Source organism: Elgaria multicarinata, chromosome 3 (genome assembly GCF_023053635.1).
Source record: "Elgaria multicarinata webbii isolate HBS135686 ecotype San Diego chromosome 3, rElgMul1.1.pri, whole genome shotgun sequence".
NCBI lineage: Eukaryota > Metazoa > Chordata > Lepidosauria > Squamata > Anguidae > Elgaria > Elgaria multicarinata.
The window spans coordinates 137956296-137975486 of record NC_086173.1 but is presented as its reverse complement, the minus strand read 5'-3'; the positions used below and the strand labels follow the sequence as shown (position 1 = coordinate 137975486).

The 19191-nt window shown below is 38.4% G+C and overlaps 1 protein-coding gene across 2 annotated transcripts in view; it reads left to right on the top strand.

Annotated features, from left to right (window-relative positions):
• Positions 1 to 19191, top strand: part of ATXN7 (ataxin 7) — a 106429-nt gene that overhangs the window by 39634 nt on the left and 47604 nt on the right. For both annotated transcript variants that reach the window (XM_063122059.1, XM_063122060.1), the window contains one exon: positions 5723 to 5827. In XM_063122059.1, coding sequence (XP_062978129.1) covers positions 5723 to 5827 — 105 coding nt within the window. The remainder of the gene's footprint in view (positions 1 to 5722; positions 5828 to 19191) is intronic.

The following is a 19191-nucleotide window of genomic DNA, read 5'->3' as shown; positions in this document are numbered from 1 at the left end:
TAAGTAACCATTGAGGCTGCTCCCTCTGTGCATGTCATGCACAGTGACTGCCATTTGCATTATTCCTTGTGCTGCAGTGTGGGTTTGTGTGTTGTCCAAACCCAGGGCACGGTGTGGTGTTGGGGTCATACCCACCCTAAAACCTCTACTGCACATCATAGGTTGGGTGCAACTTCTCCCGCCACACCATGCATCAGGTTCGGAGGAATAATGCCAATGGTGGTCATGCGTGCAGCATCCTTGGGGTGAGAGGAAAAGCCATGATGGTTGCTTCCCTCACTGCATTTGTCTGAACTTGGTCAGTATGTACATCTACAAGAAAAAAATCTGCCTGAAATTCTGGAGATTTGCTGAATGAACCAATGGTCTGACTCAGGCCACAGCTAGACCTAAGGTTTATCCCTGGATCGTCCAGGGGTCAAACCTGTTCATCTAGGTGGCACACAGGGGATCCAGTGCTCAGGCAGGGGCGAACCCTGGATGATCCCAGGATAAACCTTAGGTCTAGCTGTGGCCTCAGTATAAGGCAGCTTCCTGTGTCCATGCTATCTGGTTTGTAGAGTCATAATAATTTTATGACTCTACAACTGAACATGTTGGAGAACTACATAGTTGGTATAAAATGGGAGTACAGGATCTTCCATATTGTCTCATTAGAAATTCATGGTGAGATACAGGATGGAATAATCTAGATTCCAGTATTTGTGATGATTGCCTAGTACTTGGTCTCCAGTATAAAGCCAGAAACAGTTGTGTTTTGTGGTAACTGATGGAGTGGTTCCCCCCACCCACTACCATGTTTTTCCCCCTTTACCAAGAAAAAACAGCCTTTCAAAAGTGTATAAGATGGTCATAAATTCAGTTTTAAGTGATTATATGCTTGCATTAATTTCAGCTTTCTTTTTCAAAGTTTGAGAGGGTTCGCTGCATTAGTCTTTGTTGCAACAGAAACAACAATGAGTTTTAAGTGTTGTGCTGACACTTGTGGGTGCCCTGCTTCCATTGCACCCCTCCCTGAGTCTCCACCAAGTGCTTTTAAGGGAGAACTATACTCCAACCCCTGTTAGGGTTAGGGTTAGCTCTGGGTACTCCGACTGGAAGTCACAAAAACAGAGTAGATTTCACCTCTCTAAATGATGTCCTGGCTAACTTTCTCTGTTGCTCTTGGGCCAAGTAGCTTCTTGTCGGTCCTGGCAGATAAGAGCTATCCCAGGAAAACAGACACAGCTGGGAGACTTTTTTCTTTTATCAGCTATGCTAACAACGGTGGTCTACCTTATAGCAGAAAGCAGCAACAAACATCTCATGTTATTTGAGTAGAAGGATCAGGATATAAGAAATATGTCACCTATAGCATTTGATGCAGAGAGAGAGGGAAACAATAATGGTTCTGGATTTATTTATTTTTGTTGGCTTGACATTTTTTTAATGAATGTGTTTTAAAACGGTTGTGTACAAGCAAATCTTTGTTTGTGGAATGTTACTAAAGAATTAATTCTGGAGTGATAGTGATACTTCATGTGCCTCTGCCAAATTTGTTGATAATAGGATTAGAAGGTTTTATATTTTTTTTCCAATGGGGAGCAAGAATTTTGAATTTTTGCTTTTCAATAAGAATTAGAAAGATAATGCAACTGAAGATGATGAGCTACAAATGCTGCTTATTGTTTGGAGTGTGTGTGTGTGTGTGTTGTTTTGTTTTTGCAGATTCAGTCAGAAGGACAGTAACAGTGTTTCATAGGGCAGACCTTTTTAATAGAATGAGGAGATGGTTTGGTTTCATTCAAAATAGAAGATATGTGTTGTGATGGTTTTGTTTATGAAGTCTGTTAATTACAACACAAGAATCCTGCCATAAATTTTGCTTTTATTCCCTTACTAGTTAAAACTGGCAATTCTTTATGACAATTGTATACATTCTCAGTAAATCTACTGTTAGCAACATTTCTTCATATTGTAAAATTTTAATGCTTTTGACAGGAATCCCATGACATTTCTGAGACACAATATTAGACTCTTAGAGAGTATATATTAGTCACAGAAGCAAATAATGTTTCTTCATTCATGTAATTTCATTTGACTATGGTAAATCATCAACGCTAAAAATTGATCCTGACGACTATGTAGTAAAATAACTAAATGTTTCCAAAATACTTCTAGTGTTTGTGATTGTAAATTGCAAATCAGTGTGCAAAAATGTGTTAAATGAGGATTAAAGTTAAGATTTTAAGGAAAGATCAAGGAATGTGATCTTTATTTTGTGAATAATAATTTAGTAGTAAACAAACTACATCCACAGTATTCCAGGATACACCCTAGAGTTCTTAAGTAGCCAAGAAATCAATTTTAAAGTGACAACTTATTCACAGAATCTTGTTCCCTACACAAATACCGTAGCGGTAATTCAAACTAGAGCTAATGGGGGATTTCTTGGTAGAGGTGCAGCGGCTGATACTCTGACTATAAAGTTCTGTTCAAGTATTCAGTAGAAGGATTATTACATCAGCGATCAATTTGTACTCTACCTATTAAATGCAGATATAGTTGGAGATTATGCCATCCTCCTGCCTTGTTGATTGTGTGTTTTGTTTGTTCTTTGTCCAGACAACGATGATTATAAATCCCATTCTGTCATAGAATGTACCTATACTAAGTTTGTTACAAAACTGAGAATGATTGTCCCTTATTGCATACACTGTCTTCCTGGCTAAAGAAGTGAGATGATTTAACTGTCCATTGTATACTCTTGAGTGTGGCAAGTTATTCAGATTAAGTGGATGATGCAGAAATTGACTGTCATGTTTAGTACCAGTGCAGCCTGTGCCTGAATATACAGGTGTGATTCAAATGTAATGGGATACCATGGTTTCCCACTCCATGAATGAGTCACAGGAAGCCTTGGGCTCATGTGCTCATTTCTCCTATCTCCTCATTTGCACCTGTGAGGAGGAGTTTTGAATGAGTCACTTCCAAGTTTAGACAAACCACCCTTCCCTGTGATGTTTCAAATCAGAATTGTGGTTTGTTTAAATTCTAGTGAGATCAAACTGTGGTTTCAGATCTTGGTTTGTACACTACCGTATTTCTTCGATTGTAAGACGCCATCGAATCTAAGGCGCACACTAATTTCAGTGCCACCAACAGGAGAAAAAAGCTTTGATTCGAAGAAAAAATAAATTTCTCCAATCAGCCAGCAAATTTTACGGTACATACATGCAGCGGAGGGGGAGAGGAACAGGGAGCGAGCGAGACACAGGCGCGCGCGCACACGCATAGAGACAGGTTACATGAATGGGAAGCAGGAACCAATCGTCCCCTGCCTGGGAACGGACAGCCACACATGCATTCAAAAGCTGGTCTGCACCATTCACACGGACGGGAGGGGGTGGGCGGGCGGGCGGGCGGGCGAGCCCAACCAGCGCTGCTCAGGTGATTCTTCCGCTTCCCATCTCCTTAACAGAGGCGAGGCCGAGCTCTTTGGAAGCTTGCTGGCCTGCCGGAGCTGTCCCTCCCAGCCGGCTTCCAGCGGCAACGTTTGAGATGCTCCGAGACGTTGCCCCTCTCCCCCCCCCGCTTCTCTCTCCACTCCCGTCTCTCTCGCTCGCTCTTCACCCCCTACCCTCTTTCCCCGCCTGTCCCGCTGCAGACTCGACAAATGTAATTACCGTATTTCTTCGATTCTAAGGCGCCATCGAATCTAAGGCGCACCCAATTTTTAGAGCTGTTACTTTAGGGGGAAAAGTGCATCTTAGAATCGAAGAAATACGGTAATAAATATTCATAGTTCCCTGAGTTATAACACTAAAGCCCTATTTGAATGTAAGGGTGGCAAATCGTGAGTTAATTAAATTTGACCCGGAATGTACAGATTTGCACATAAAAAATCAACCTCTGATTGGAAGCACCACATCAAATGTGGTTTAATTAATCCACAGTTTGCTGCTGTTACATGCAAACTGGGTCTAAAACAAAGAATCTTTTGTTTAAAATTGGAAGCTTGTTCACATAGCAAGAAAACATGGGATAAAATCCAACATAAGCCGTACTTATATTAGAGCCATTTGAGATAAATGAGACTTAAGTAACATTTCATTGAGTCTACTCTAAGTGGGACTTAAGTTGGATTTTACCTATGGTTTCCCATTACTTCTGAACCAAGCCATATGAGGTATATTCATAACTGCATATTAATATATAGAAATATTAAGCCTAATATTGTTAAATATACTACCCAGTTAATTTTGTCTCAGATATTTGTATCTTTACTTAGAGAAGAATCGTATGGGTATTTGGCTCAAATGACAGACGGATTTGATCTCTATCCATCGAAAACACTGCTGGGCTCTTGACAGTTGGATGGGAGGTGTGATGGAGGGATTTTTCACTTCCCTGTCCTCTGGATGAGCATTTTTTCTTAGATGGGTCTCTGAGCCCATCTAGCTCGCTTGCTCTGCCAGGTGGAAACAGGGGCTGAGAAGCTGTTGGATCCAGTGGATTCATGTCCTTTTCCCTCCCCACCCACTGGAAAGCCCCCAACACGTCCGTTTTTTCCCTTCCGAGGTTGGAATCGTGACCTCAGGAGAGGGAGTTGCGGCAGAGCTTTCTGTAATGGCTGGAGGGGCTTAGAGCGGGTGGGGAGAGCCAGAGATGTCTCTCCACTTCTGAGTTCAGGGCCCTGCCTCTGGTCTCGAAGAGGGAGATCTGCTGTATACTGTGACCCCCCTCAGATGCTGTCTGTTAGGCATAGGATTGTTTTCTTTATCACAAAATGTACACAAGAATGTTATTAGTCTTAAGTATCTTTTAGTATATAAACGGTGTCTGCATAGTTTTGCTTAGAAGCTATGTGATGGTAAAATTTCAGCATATTACTTCAGTTTGTAATGTGGGAGATGGTATATAAAATACCATTCCAGTTTAAAGTGGCCTTTGAATATACAGTAGACTTCACTAAGATTGCACTGAAAATCCTAAACACTTGTTTAAAAAAAAATCTCACTTTTCTGAAAATGTTAAAAAAAGAAAGAAAGAAAAAGCCTATATGGAATGCCTATTAATTTGTCCTGGAATGCGCACCCAAGTTTCCTGTTCAGTTTTCTCTCTCTCTCCCTTTTACATGTGTGGAAGATCTTTGTACCAGATGGCTTAGATATAATATGCTGTTAAATAAAACTATTAGATACATAATGCTGCCTAGTAAAATCTATGCCTTTAAAATATATGCAGCCTGATCCTGTGCATGTTTTCTAGGAAGTAAGTTCCACAGTATTCATTGGCAGTTAAACCCCCATGTAAGTGTGCATAGATTTACAGACTAAGAAAAGTTTAAATATTTTCTCCTACTTACATGCAATTTAAAAATTAATGTAAAAAACAAATCTATTGTCAAATCTGAGGTGCTATTTGTGTATAAGTTATTTCTATATTTATGTGTTTAAAGTTTGTGATGTTCTATTTAAGGTGATGTAAAATCATTTTCTATCCGTCTGTTTATAGATAGTGACGAATAATAAGCCATCTTATTATTTATTCTGAAAAAGATAATGCCTTTTCGTAAGATTTCATTTCATAGGTATTGAGTGTTCATTTCCCCACCACCACATGCTACTTTTAAAATTTGGCCTCAATGATTCACTGGTCTGACATCGTGAGGTTCTCTTACAAAAAATATACAATTATTGTGATCAGCTGTGATCAGCTATCCTTTGTCTTTTTATTTTAGATATGCCAATATTTGGTCTTTGCCCAGCTCATGATGATTTCTATTTGGTGATGTGTAACCACTGTAATCAGGTCGTAAAACCACAGGCATTTCAATCACATTATGGTAAGTGCTGAACCACTTTTTAATCATTAGGGGTGAGGTGAAATCAGGATTAAGCCTGGCAATTTTTTATTATCCTTCTTTGTGATCTTTAAAGCTGATGATGCATATGACATTATTTTAAATATAGTATATATGAATTGTGCAAATATGAATTGTGAATTAGAATTGTTTATTCATGTTAAATTATAGAAAGGGCATACCTACAAATTTCTAGTCCTTTAGAAGCAAAAGAACCAAGTTACTTGCATGGTATTCCCTTGATACCATCCCCACCCCAGAGATTTTACCTGATTTACCTTTTACATGTGAAGATTAGGAATATTCTTTACATTTCAGTCAAATGAGGTGTCTTTATGTGTGTGTTGTGGCCTTAAAGTTTAGTATATGTTACCTGCTTTAAGACCTCTTCTACACTGTCAGAGTAGGAGTGTCTAGTACAATGTTATCTGACACAACTTGTACGATTACAATTCAATATCATTCCCTTGCTCTTTTAACTTCTGAAGTTTGAATTCTGTTCAAGAGATTCCCCCAACCTTCTGGAGCATATTTGGGGAGCGGAGGGGACTCCGGGGTGGGGGGAATTGTTCTTCCAGTGGTTTCCATTCCATTGGCAGATGTTCAGGATTTATACAACGCAGAGAAAACATCAGAAGGAAATCAAACTTTTAGGACTTTAGAAATACAGCAAATGTATCATGGTTTATATGCACTTTACTGTGGGATGTTCTATAGTGGAAAAAAATATATTGCTGTTGGAGGTAATTAACCTCGTTGTAGAACGCTTTCTGTGAACTGTGATTTGGATGTGTTATTATTAATTGATGGTTATGATTATGTTGCGTGCTAAGTATAGGAGTGCTTAAGCACACATTTTTTAAAATTATATTAAATGACGTTAAGGGAGTTTTTTCAGTGGTTCTTCAAATACTTTACTCCACAATTGCAGGAGTTGGCTTTTGCTTCCCCACCCCCCAGCAGGACTGCTATAAAAATAATTGCTGTTTTATAGTACTGATATTAGAACCTGATGATACTACCAGCATCAAGCACTTGCTAGAACTTGATTTTTGCCTCAGTATGAAACCCCCTATGCAACCATTTTTACCACCATTACAATAAAGATGGTATGCAACTGGTAGTAGCAATTTAATGTAGTGCTGATGCAATTTTATTAGCAGAAGTGATGGATAGTATCTCTGCCAATGGTGCTAAGAGGATAATATTATATACACAACCAAATGGAACTCAAGTTATACCATCTTTTCTCATCCAGAATCAGTGGCTTTAAGTATCTCTTGAGGTCATCTTAGTATTGTGCAATAGTAAGTATATTAGTATACTTAGTATTATAGTGTATATTAGTTACACAGATATATCCCTAGAAAGCATACTTATATAAGTAATGTAGTGGGGAATACCACTAATGAATGAAAAAAACAAAGAAAAGTTTAATTGTTTATGGTTATGTATATTGGCATTTGGTAGTTTCCCTGTGTGAGAGCAATCATCTATAGCATGTGAGCTGCTTTACACGATCTACCTGCTGTAACCACATATTTCCAAATCCATACTATATATAGTTAATATAGTTAGGTATAGTTAGTGTTGGATGTTTATAGAATTTTTCTCTCCATTTCGGGTTACAGCTGCACTCAAAAAATACGGACGAATCGTATGGCCCTAAGCGCCCCGTTTCGTAAATGTTCTGCTTGAGGAAGTAAACTTCCACCTCTGGACGGCCACTCCCTTTGCCTTTTGTGCCTGGGCCACGTTGTTGAAAAGTGCCAATTTTGTCAGGCTTTCTCTGAGCAAAATCGGAGACATCGCTCCGATCAGCTTAAAGCTATTATGTCAACCAAAACCCTTCAAGTGGTCGACACTTCGACCGAGCTGCAACACTCAGGCAATGTTTCTCCTCCGTCTCCACTTTTCCAAGAAGCAGGGCCAAGTGGACAGTCGGCATCTCCGACATGAGCGGTGACTTTAACTATCGCCAAGAAATTGTCTAAGAAAGCTAAGTCCACTAAACCTACAGCTCTTGACCAAAAGAAAAAGAGAAATGCACCATCTCTTTCCCAACCCCAACTCCCATATTCCTTTTGTTTTTCCCTTTTGATTGATTAAAAGGTGTGGCTATCCCCACCACTGTAGCCAGAATGTAGTTAGTGTCAACTCTTGTTTATCCCTAACTGGAATTTTCAGTTTACTTTTTAAGGGCATTTACTAATAAAAATGCTCATGAATTATCTCCTGAACAGTTACGGCTTGCTTTGAGGAGCTACCAGATTTCTTCTTTCTGTATTTGCAATGAATGAACGTTTTCTTTATTGTTTAGCTGATGGGTCTGTTCAGTCAGTATTTTGTGATTTAATTGGTTCAATTTCAGGTCTGAGCCAAATAACTGACAAATAGGAGGGATAATGTGAAAAACTGTTTTCCCATTTACGTGCCCTTCCTTTATGTGCTTTCTACAAGCAGAATCTTGTGCATGTTTATTTGAAAGTAAGTCCTATTGTGTTAATGCGTTTTGCTCCCAGGTAGGATTGTAGCCTCAGGTTGAGTTTCAAGGAAACCTGTATTGCTACTATGCTGGTGAAATCTCCCACCCCACTTGGTGAACAGAGTGCTAGACTAGATGGACCCTTGGTCTGATCCAACATGGATTGGCTTCCTAACATGAACAGCTTGAAGGCTTTTAAAAAAATTATTTTATAGTAAAGATTTCTATACCATTTTCCTTGACACTATAAAACACAATGAGACAGGAATAACCAATTGTATAATTTAAAACGATAAAGACAGTGACCCTGTGCAGACGACATGCTAAGCCCTGGTGGTTATTTATTTATTTATTGCATTTTTATACCGCCCAATAGCTGAAGCTCCCTGGGCGGTTCACAAAAATTAAAACCATTCAAAGTATAAAACAAACAGTATAAAAACATGATATAAATACAATATAAGCATTTTGAGCTAAACCTTATGGCTTAGTGTGTTGTGTGAACCATGGTGGCTACATAACCGTGATTTAAACATGCTCACTAACCATTTACCGTATTTCTTCGATTGTAAGACGCACACTAATTTCAGTACCACCAACAGGGGGGAAAAACCGTAAGGCACACCCACGATTCTAAGAGGCACCCCATTTTTAGAGATGTTCATATGGGGAAAAAAGTGTGTCTTAGAATCGAAGAAATAGGGTACTGCAAAAAGGTTAGTGGCCTAACCATGGCTTAGCATGTTGTCTGAACAGGCCTATGTGATGTCTGAATTAACCATAGTTACAGCAGAAATAATGCCTCAGAGGTGAAAAATCTGAAGTTTTGAAACTGAAGTTTTCTTTTGTGCAGAGCTTGCCACATTGATAGTCTCAGAGTATACACTTACCTCTCCCCACCAACACCTAAACATGAATACAAATTATTAGTTGGGAACAGAGTCTTGCCAGTTGCCTTTGATGATTTAAGATTTGTCAAAACAAGGAAGAGCTTTGTTTCCTTTTGGCTCTCTTCCTGGCTCAATCTTTCTGACTTGTATGCCATTGCCCATACACATACACTTGCACATTTTACTGCTTCTAATAATTTTTGCTGGTAAGCAGTAACATTTTCCTAGGCATGCTCATGTTGCTTTGAATATTATAGTTCTCTGGCTCTGTTCTCCATGGAATAGTATGAATCTGGTACAAAAGGGAGAGTGTCCTTGAATTATTCATATAGTACTTCGTGTTTCCCAAAGGATTCTTAAGAATGACTTTTTAATTATAGTCTATGATGTGTGTGTTTTAAATCACAACAGATTTTTAATTTTTGCAACTCTTTTTTTAACCATCAAAATTTTGTTTCAGCAAATATTGTAGGCTGTAGGAAGACTTTATCTTGAACACTTAGAATATCTTAAATACTCTGAAAAAATAATAATGAACTCTGATTATCTGAAAGTAGTTACTAGTCTCTGTAGACTTAAGATTCTTTGAAGAATAAGTAATTACCAATCTGCAGCCAAGTTTCTCAAAGTATGTAGGAGGACTTCCCTTAGGACACCTGAAAGGGAGATGGAGTATTTCAGGAAAGGCTAAGAAAGATGGAGTCCCCACACACCACAACTACCCAAATGCTTGCAGGCCTACTAGGACCCTCGTTAATCCAATTTTTCTGGATATTGATCCTCCGCTACCCTATCCTCCCAAACTGATTTGGGAAGGAAACTCAGTAAAAGATGCTTCATGTTTGGTATTAAGTCATCACAGAGACAGTCTGTGCTATTCCTGATCCACAGATCTTGCACACATGCATATGCCTACATGAAAGGCTCCCCACTTATTCACCTGCACAGCAAAGTTGGCACTGGACTAGGAGGGTCATAAAGTAGATTAGGCTGCAATCCTATCTACTTGAGAGGTAAGCCCTATTGAACTTGGTAGGACTTACTTCTGAATAAACATGGGCCGGATCTACACTACTGCTTTAAAGCGCTTTATAACAGTTTTGACAACTGTATATGGAGTGTGTCCTGGGGCCCAACAGTTGTCAAAACTGTTACAAAGCGCTTTAAAGCAGTAGTGTAGATCCTGCCCTGGAGTAAGATTGTGCTGTAACGTTAGGGTATGTGGGCAGAATCCAGTGGAGCACTGATGCCTCCACAGATTCCTTTATGCCCTGCCATTCCTGTTTGCAAGAAGACCCACTACTTGCAGAAGGAAGATTTAGCTCTTCCAGATCCACTGGAAATGAGCGGAAACACTCGTTTTGGGAATGGGCAGGTTTATTTATTTATTTATTACATTTTTATACCGCCCAATAGCCAAAGCTCTCTGGGCGGTTCACAAAAATTTGTCAAAGCTCATATAAGGGAGCTCCGCCAACCTGCCCCAATTGATAAACAAGTGTTTCGACTCATTTCAGGGCTTCCCCTAGCAAACACTAAATGACTATCCTGCTCACGCAACAGAATCAGCAGGACCCACTGCTTGAACCACAGAATCAGTGGGGCACAAGAGTATTGACAGAGGTATAAGTGCCCTGTTAGATTCTACCCAGTCTTTGTGTGGGGGGAAGAGCTCAGAAAGTTTAGGCAACACTGATATACATGTTACCAAAGCCAGTGGTTATGTTTTTCTTTTATGACAGTTTCAATAAAATGCTCAGAAATCTACTTGTTCTGTCATCTGTAAATATGTAATAGGATTTTAAAAATGCCATAAGTGCATGGCACATTGAATTGAGTGCTTAAGAAATAATGCCAAGCCATATTTTTGTTAACATATAGAAGAACCATGGTTTGGAGCTGCTTTTGTTTCCAGTCCTCACAACGCTCCTGTCCACAGATGTTGTAATCTCGTAGAACATGCAAAGTTGTAACTATGGTTAATTCAGACATCACATAGGGCTTGTTCAGACAACATGCTACGCCATGGTTAGCCTGCTAACTTTTTTGCAGCAAATGGTTAGTGAATGCATTTAAACCATGGTATGTAGCCACCATGGTTAGGAATAGTTTACACGACACACTAAGTCATGGTTCACATGACATGCTAAGCTATCATATTTAGCTCAAAATGCTTAACCACCGTGGCTTAGCATGTTATCTGAATGTGATCATTTAAAATATGGCTTGCAGTTCTGCTTTAAACTGAAGTTTCTGATTTGGGCTTCCTGGTTTATTGTAAACCATGATTTGGGCATTGTACCAAACCATAGTTAAGCTTTCATAATCATGACTTAACATGGCGTGTGAATTGAGCCAAAAAAGTGAGACAGATTTCCATAAAGGAGGCTCAGGCTGTTTAGGTATGTGTTCCAAAGTCCCTATTTACTGTCCTCAGTGCTTTGTAGAATGGAATTAAGCGTAGCATGTTGTATATATTTTACAGGCAAGCAAGATAAATACGGTAAAGTACTTTGCATACCAGTTAAATAGTAATATTCTTAATAGGGATAACTTGCAGCATGTTGTAGGTTCATATATTGTATGTTGAGTTTATATTGTCACTGTTCAGTCTAGATGTGGTGGTTTGAAGGCCACTAGTTCTTCCTGGTTATTAGTAGTGCCAGTTACCCAAGGTAGAGCTTTTAATGTGCCTGAATGTGGCAAATAAGAAGTAAAAAAATATTTTAAAAAAATCTTTGTTCATGAATTACCTAATATTGCATCCTTCCTTGACTTTGACTGGGAGTTCTTTAATGATTGATAATGCAGCCTTGCAAACAAGTCCAGTGATGCATGGTGGAAAAAATGTTTCATAAATTTATTAATAAAAATTAATATATGCCAATTGCAAATACAATATTAGGCAAGTTCGGCAGTTTCAAAGTTGTAATTAATGTTTTTTTAGGTGATTATCCTTAGCAAATATGTGAGAGAATACATATATGTAATTGAAATATATTTCAGTCTCAGGGTAAAATGGAGCTAATAAATAATGATAGTGAAACTGAAGTTACCCCAACCACCTTAGTGGAAGGGAGTTGATTTCTATTGAAATAAACAAGTGGTTGTCAGCATACTCATTTTTTGGGTTGCTATGTCAACAGTTTTCAGTACCACTGAGAATTTTTTTCCTTAAATGTAAACGAAATAAGGAAAGTGCATGCTATTGTCTTTTACTTTTTCCAATAAAAATGTCTATATAATATAACATTTAAATCTCATTAAGTGTGCTTTAATTTACCCCCTCAGATATTTCTGGTAAAATACTTGTGGTGCATTGGGACAGCAAATTAGCCTAGTATACATTTCTTAAAACATTTATTTACTAAATACAAGTTAAATAAACATGCTAAATTAAATCTTTCTAGGGCAGAGATGTGGCCCTCCAGATGTTTTGGCCTAGAATTTCCATCAGCTGTAGCCACAATGGTGAGGGATGATGGGAGTTGTAGGCCCAAACTGCCCAGAGAGCTTCGGCTATTGGGCAGTATAGAAATGCAATAAATAAATAAATAAACCTCTGGAGGACCACAAGTTGCCCACCCCTGCTGTAGGGCATCAGAACATTTTCCAATGCAAACTGAAAATTTCCCTATGCAAATTAACCTTATTTTTCATAAAAGCCATATCACTGAACAGGTTCACAAAACTTACTATACCACAGATGTTTTTATTAACTCCTCTGCCTATATATCTCTGTTAGTAATTTCTGATCTAAAAGGCAAAAGTACCAACTTCTCTTAACATTTTTTCCTGAGTACCCAAAGCTAATTCCTAACTCAGTGGAAGTGAGCAGATAGTGGTTGTTTACAACACAGATTTCGGATAGAAAATTCTTGCTTTGAATTTGTATTTGGCACAATAAGGCCTAGACACCATTGTTCCATAAACCCGTCAATCTACAAATGTTGCTTTGCAGTATGTTGTGCAAAAGGTGACGTACTCATTGCATGAATGACTTTATTTTAATCTTCATCCAGTATTTCATGTTAAACTTTTCTTTGATGCAGGCAGATTATTCTGCAAATCATTGGTATCAAAGAACGGACATTTCAATGAGATTAAACTGATTTTACAAGCCAGCACACCAGTTCATTAGGTTATATAGGTCTCAGGTTGTGTCAATTCATATGGTAGCTTTATTATAGGCTGCTGTGGTAGCTAAGATGTTCAGACAGTTTTGCAACCAGATGCAGTTAAATGTTTTCTTGAAGTTGCAGCAGGATACACGATTCCTTATATGGTGTAGTAGTTCTGCCCTTAACAGTGAGTGCAGACCTCACTCTGTTAGTTCTTTTGAGGCAGTGTCTGTAACCTTGGAGGGGATTGTCTGTCATCATAGGGTAGGGCAGTATGTGGGTGGGTGGAGGAATACATTTTTTAAAATTAAATCTCAGTATTGTAGTGTGTAGCTTTGCAGCTGGTCACTGTGAGGTCCTGCTTATGATATTTGGGATAGGAAACTGACCAACATAGTAACTTCTGCTTACCTTGATGATGTATGCTTTGAGTTCTTGAGCAATGATAGGCCAAAATCTAGGTACATCTACTGTATTTCTTACACAGATGCAGGGTTGGGCTATGTATCACCATGGTGTTATGGCAGTATCCCACTGATACGCTCTTTGACAGCAAGTAGAATTAGACTGTTAAACAAGCAGGAAAGTAACTTTTACCTGCTGCTTGTACCTCAGATTGCAATTAGTGTAAAAATAGTTTCTGAAAAGCTTGTTGGGTTTTATGTGGTATCCGGAACTCTAAATCCTCCATCTGTTGTGATATAGTTGCCAAAATAAAAACTGTAGCGCCTCTGTTTCTTCACAAAAGGGACCCTCAGACTAACAAGCTAATGCTAGACAGGCACATGTGGTGACGGACTACCAAAAGGCCTGAGTTAATTATAAATTTAGCAAATTACCATTAGAAGCTTCAGCTGGTTTCATATAAATACTTATCCATTCCTCAAACAGTGGTTCACCAACTCCAAATTCCAGCAGCTGGATTTTAATCTCTAGTTCTAGTAATGGCTGATTTAATTTCTTCTTGGCAAGGCTCTATGCAATTCTATAGCTGCTGCAAGAAACATGCTGGCATGTCCCCAGAAGCATTTTGCACTTAGAGTTTAATGTTGGATTTGTTTCAGTAAAGATACACCATCCAATTACTTAGTTATTTTAAAATAGCACATCATTTAATAAAGTATCACCATTTGGATAGCCATTCAAATATAATAAACAAACAAGGGATGTGAGAAAGGCTTGAAAAATGTACCCATCACTTATTAATCAGAAGCTAAGAACTCTTAGTTAATGTGAACCATAAGGCCTGCCAGACTTGCACTGGTGGCTGTGTTATGGAATAAAAAGGTGTGTGTCATGTTTTAATTTTAATATAACAATATGTATTACAAAGGTTTTGCTTTTCTGTTGAGTTGTCATAAAAGTATGGTTTTATTTAAGATGTTGATGATTCTGGACTGCAAGAACTAATTAGTGGTATCTGATAAAATGCTGTGGTTATTGCTGGTCAATTTACTGAATAATCCGCAGTTAATATTATTTGCTGAAGTATTGTAAGTGCCAAAATGCTGAACATAAAATAGTTCTGTACACTTTGTTTTCTTCTTGCTTTGATTAGTATGAATTGTTTATTATGTTTAGGAATTAACCAACTTTTTCAGGCAAGTAGGCACATTTGGAGTTTTGAGAGGGTATTGTGGGTGCTCTAACAAAATGGCTGGAGTGGGTGAGCTTGTCCATTCACAAAATGAGTGGTATATAAACCCCATCCTTAAATTGCTAGAAAGTGTCCCCCCCCCCCAAATATATGCATTTCATAGGTATTCTTTACACATTAATGTATGTATATTACAAAGCCTAAAAAAAGGTCTGGCATGTGGACACGACCAGTCACAAAATACCAATTTCAGAGAAGGCAAACTGGTGACTAAAAGGAAAATAACTTTTCCAAGTACAAGGCAGTGATGGGGACTGAGTTTATTTATATATATATATATATATATATATATATATATATATATATATCCTACATTTCTCAGAGGTGGGGTCTGAGCCCCAAATGCCAGATTACATATTTGTCTCCACAACAAAACTTCCATTTCTCAGTGGGCAAGTTAATGATGCTAAGGGAAGCACACACACACACACACACACACACACACACACGAGGCAAAGCAAATGAGTGCACACACACACACACAGCAAAACATGCATCTCTCACAGTCCAAAAACATACATAATATATACTACCACCACCAAAAAGTAGCTAAAACTCCCTACACATTGCAAAAAAAACCCACCACCAGGCAAAATATACAACACAGGCAAAATATTTTGTTTGAAATAAAGATGGCATAGGAGGCCAGCACTTGGCTTTCTATTTATTTATTTATTTATTTATTTATTTATTATTTATTACATTTTTATACTGCCCAATAGCCGAAGCTCTCTGTGTTCTACCACATCAGCCTTCTGGTTCTGTTTAAAATAATTTTTTTATTGTTAGCCCCCTTGGGTGCTTCTTCTTCACCCAAAAGGCAGGATATAAATTAAAGTAAATAAATAAAATCAAAGCTCTTGCTCCAGGCTGTCCGGAGGTACTGAACAGGAACATTCCTATTAGAGAGTTGAGATACACAGGGATATTTTGTTGCATGTCTCACTTGTACTTTAATACCTCTTGTATACTATAGCCTATTTTTGCCTATGGTTTTGAATGGAATCAGGCCTTAACTGGTTTTAATGGCTTTATAGGTACAGGCCACTTTCTCTTAGCCAGAGAGCTTTTTATTCCGTCTCTTGGGTTGGTCCCAGGTTTCATTTGGTTTGAGTATTGCATGTTTTTCCAAAATTCCTTCTGCTACCTCATGTATTTTATACTATGGTTTTATACTGTTGTTTTATACTTTGAATGTTTTAAGTTTTTGTGAACTGCCCAGAGAGCTATTGGGCGGTATAGAAATGTAATAAATAAATAAATAAAAAATGCCAGTATTGCAGCATCCTACCAGCACTTATTTATTTAATAGAACATCCCCTGCACTGCCATTAAAAAATAAAAAGTCCGCTACAGCTAACAGACATACAATTTTCATGACTGTTGAGTTGTATCCCCTAGTTCACTTTATCTCCCTCCTTCCTTAATATGTGTAACTGTGAGTTATAAATTCATCACAATGTTCAAAACTAAAAGTAACAGTATTTGCATTACATTGTTTTAGCATCTGATTTTAGCAGATCTATTTTACTTATATATAGTAAACAAAACTAAAAAAAGTACACTATGTTAACTTTACATGTTGTATAAATATTACAGAAGGTCTTCCAATAGTCAAAAGTATTTGAAATGAAATTATTTTATTAGGAAAATAAATCAGTAAAGTGCACGTAATGTGGTTCAAATGCTGTATTCAAACAAATTAAGAACATACCTTGGAAAGTATTTTTATTGGAATACCTGTAAATATTTTAAGAAAAAAATAAAGGCAATGAAAATTGCTAACATACTAATTTTAGCATACCCAAAATTATGCATTTATGGGCAATATCCAAGAGGGACATTGCACAATTGCTGTTCCTGCTAATTCCATTGCACAAGTGGGACCCATTGTTTGCATGTTGGAGATTTAATGCTTCCTATAGGAAGTCCAAAAATGAGAATAAGTGCTTGTTTCTGGATTAGGACAGGTCGGTAGAACACCTTTATGTGAGCTCTGCTGATTTACCCTATTCTAGAAAGAAGCATTTCTTGTTGCTTCCAAAAGTACTAAATATCTGTTGCTCAAGTGCTGGGTCCCAATTAGAATCAGTGGAGGTACAACGAAGTCTGCAGGGGCACAGCACCCCATTTGTGCTTTTATTTATTTAATAAGCATACTTCGAAGCAATAATTACCTGAAAAATAATAATTTCAATTTTGAAATTGTCTAATTTGACTGTTATTGTATCCATGACTACTTCATGTTATGTAACAAAGCATTTTTAGAAATGGATTTTTTCCTGGAACTTATGTGAACCACCCAGAGCTTATGTGAACCACCCAGAGAGCTTTGGCTATGGGGCAGTATACAAATGCAATAAATAATAATAATAAAAATAATAACTTATTCTGTGCAGAATCTAACAGGGCACTTATGCTGCTGCCTATTCCTTTCCATCCTGCCAATTCCCTTCTGTGACCAGTGGGCTCCACCAATTCCGTTGTGCAAGCAGGATATATAGCAAGGGATATATAGCGCTTCCTACCGGAAGCCCCAAAATACTAATTTCTGGAAGGAGGCAGATCGATAGAGCTCCCTTAAGCGATCTGCCTTCTTCCAGATACTAACATTTCCACTCATTCTGCGTTGCCCTGGAAGCACTAAATCACCATTGGACAAACAGTGAGAGCCATTTGCACAACAGCGGGCATAAGTGCCTCATTGGTTTCTGCCCTCTGCCCAACATCTCTGCTTCTTACTAGTACAGAAATCCAAAGCTGAAATGAATTGTGTGTGTTGGGTGGGTGGGTTAGGATTTGGGAAGAATAAAATTCAGTTTGGATGTATGAAAGCAGCAGTACTTCACAATCATGCTTTACTGTTCAGATTTATAATGTAGGTTTCATATTAACATGACTGAAATGTACCAAGCATGCCCTATCGCTGTTGGATGTATTTGGTGCTGGCTGCAGATGCAGGGGGAAAGAACACTGTCATTTTGTTACGTACTGCTTGTCTGAACTTTTTGTTGCATTTACAAAGTTTCCTATCCACTTGAACCAGTTTAGGGAGGTGACATGTGATGAGAAGGTTGGCATAAGGAACTGGCCTCAGGCCCAGAGCTGCTGTATACGTAGGATGGTGAAGAGATAGTTAGAGATGTTAAGGAAAAAAACAAAAACCCTGAACAAAACATTGGGTTTCCAAAGATTCAGTTTCAACAAACAAGGATTGTCAAGCTGCTGCTTGCCTGAAATAAGTTAAGACAGTTCTAGGAATCTCCTCATAGAAGAGGCAATTACTAGCCTAATGTTATATGATAAGACAATGTTTCAGAGGAATTGTCCAGTACATATTTCTTGTCCTTTTAATAGTTTATTCGTTACACATTTTGCATTTATGTGGTTTATTGTGATAATAGTCTCGGTGCTTGTCATCATATTTATCATAAGAGGGTGGAAGGTGGCGATTTTACCACGCATATGCAACTGATGTGTGGTAAAAATTAATCCTTGTCCAACTTAATAGAATAATGTATACCCTGTTCAAGCATTCGCTTGAATGGTCCAATGCCCTGCCCCCCTCAATTCAGATCTTGCTATCCTACTCATGTTAAAACAAAAGAAAATAGAACTCCCTTTCAGAACTTGCTGGTTTAGCATGTCAAGGTCTGAACTGAGGGGTTGCGTGGGGCCAATGTGCCCGGAGATGTAGGGGGCTGGGGGCCAGTGTGCATCACCCCATCCCAGTACACACTTGTAGCCCCCATGCGTTCAAGTGAATGCTTCAATGGAGCTATAGACAATTAGCTTATTAAGGAAACACATACACACTGTTGTATGTTACCAATTATTAAATGGTTTTCTGTATCCATTCGAGGAATAGCTCTCTGAGTGCTGCACAGTTATTGGAAAAAGGATTTGCATATTGAACTTTTGGGTTGAAATCCAACACTAGCTAGTAGGGTTCAAGCTGAGAATCATGAAATGGTAATGATTATCATAGAATCATAGAATAGTAGACTTGGAAGGGGCCTATAAAGCTATCGAGTCCAACCTCCTGCTCAATGCAGGAATCCACCCTAAAGCATTATGTCATGGACTTTTAGGTGTAACTCTAACAATTAATCATCTAGAAGAGAAGTGCAGAACCGCAGGCCCATGGCCCCAATCTGGATCTTTGGGGTTCCAGAGGTGGCCACACTCTCCTT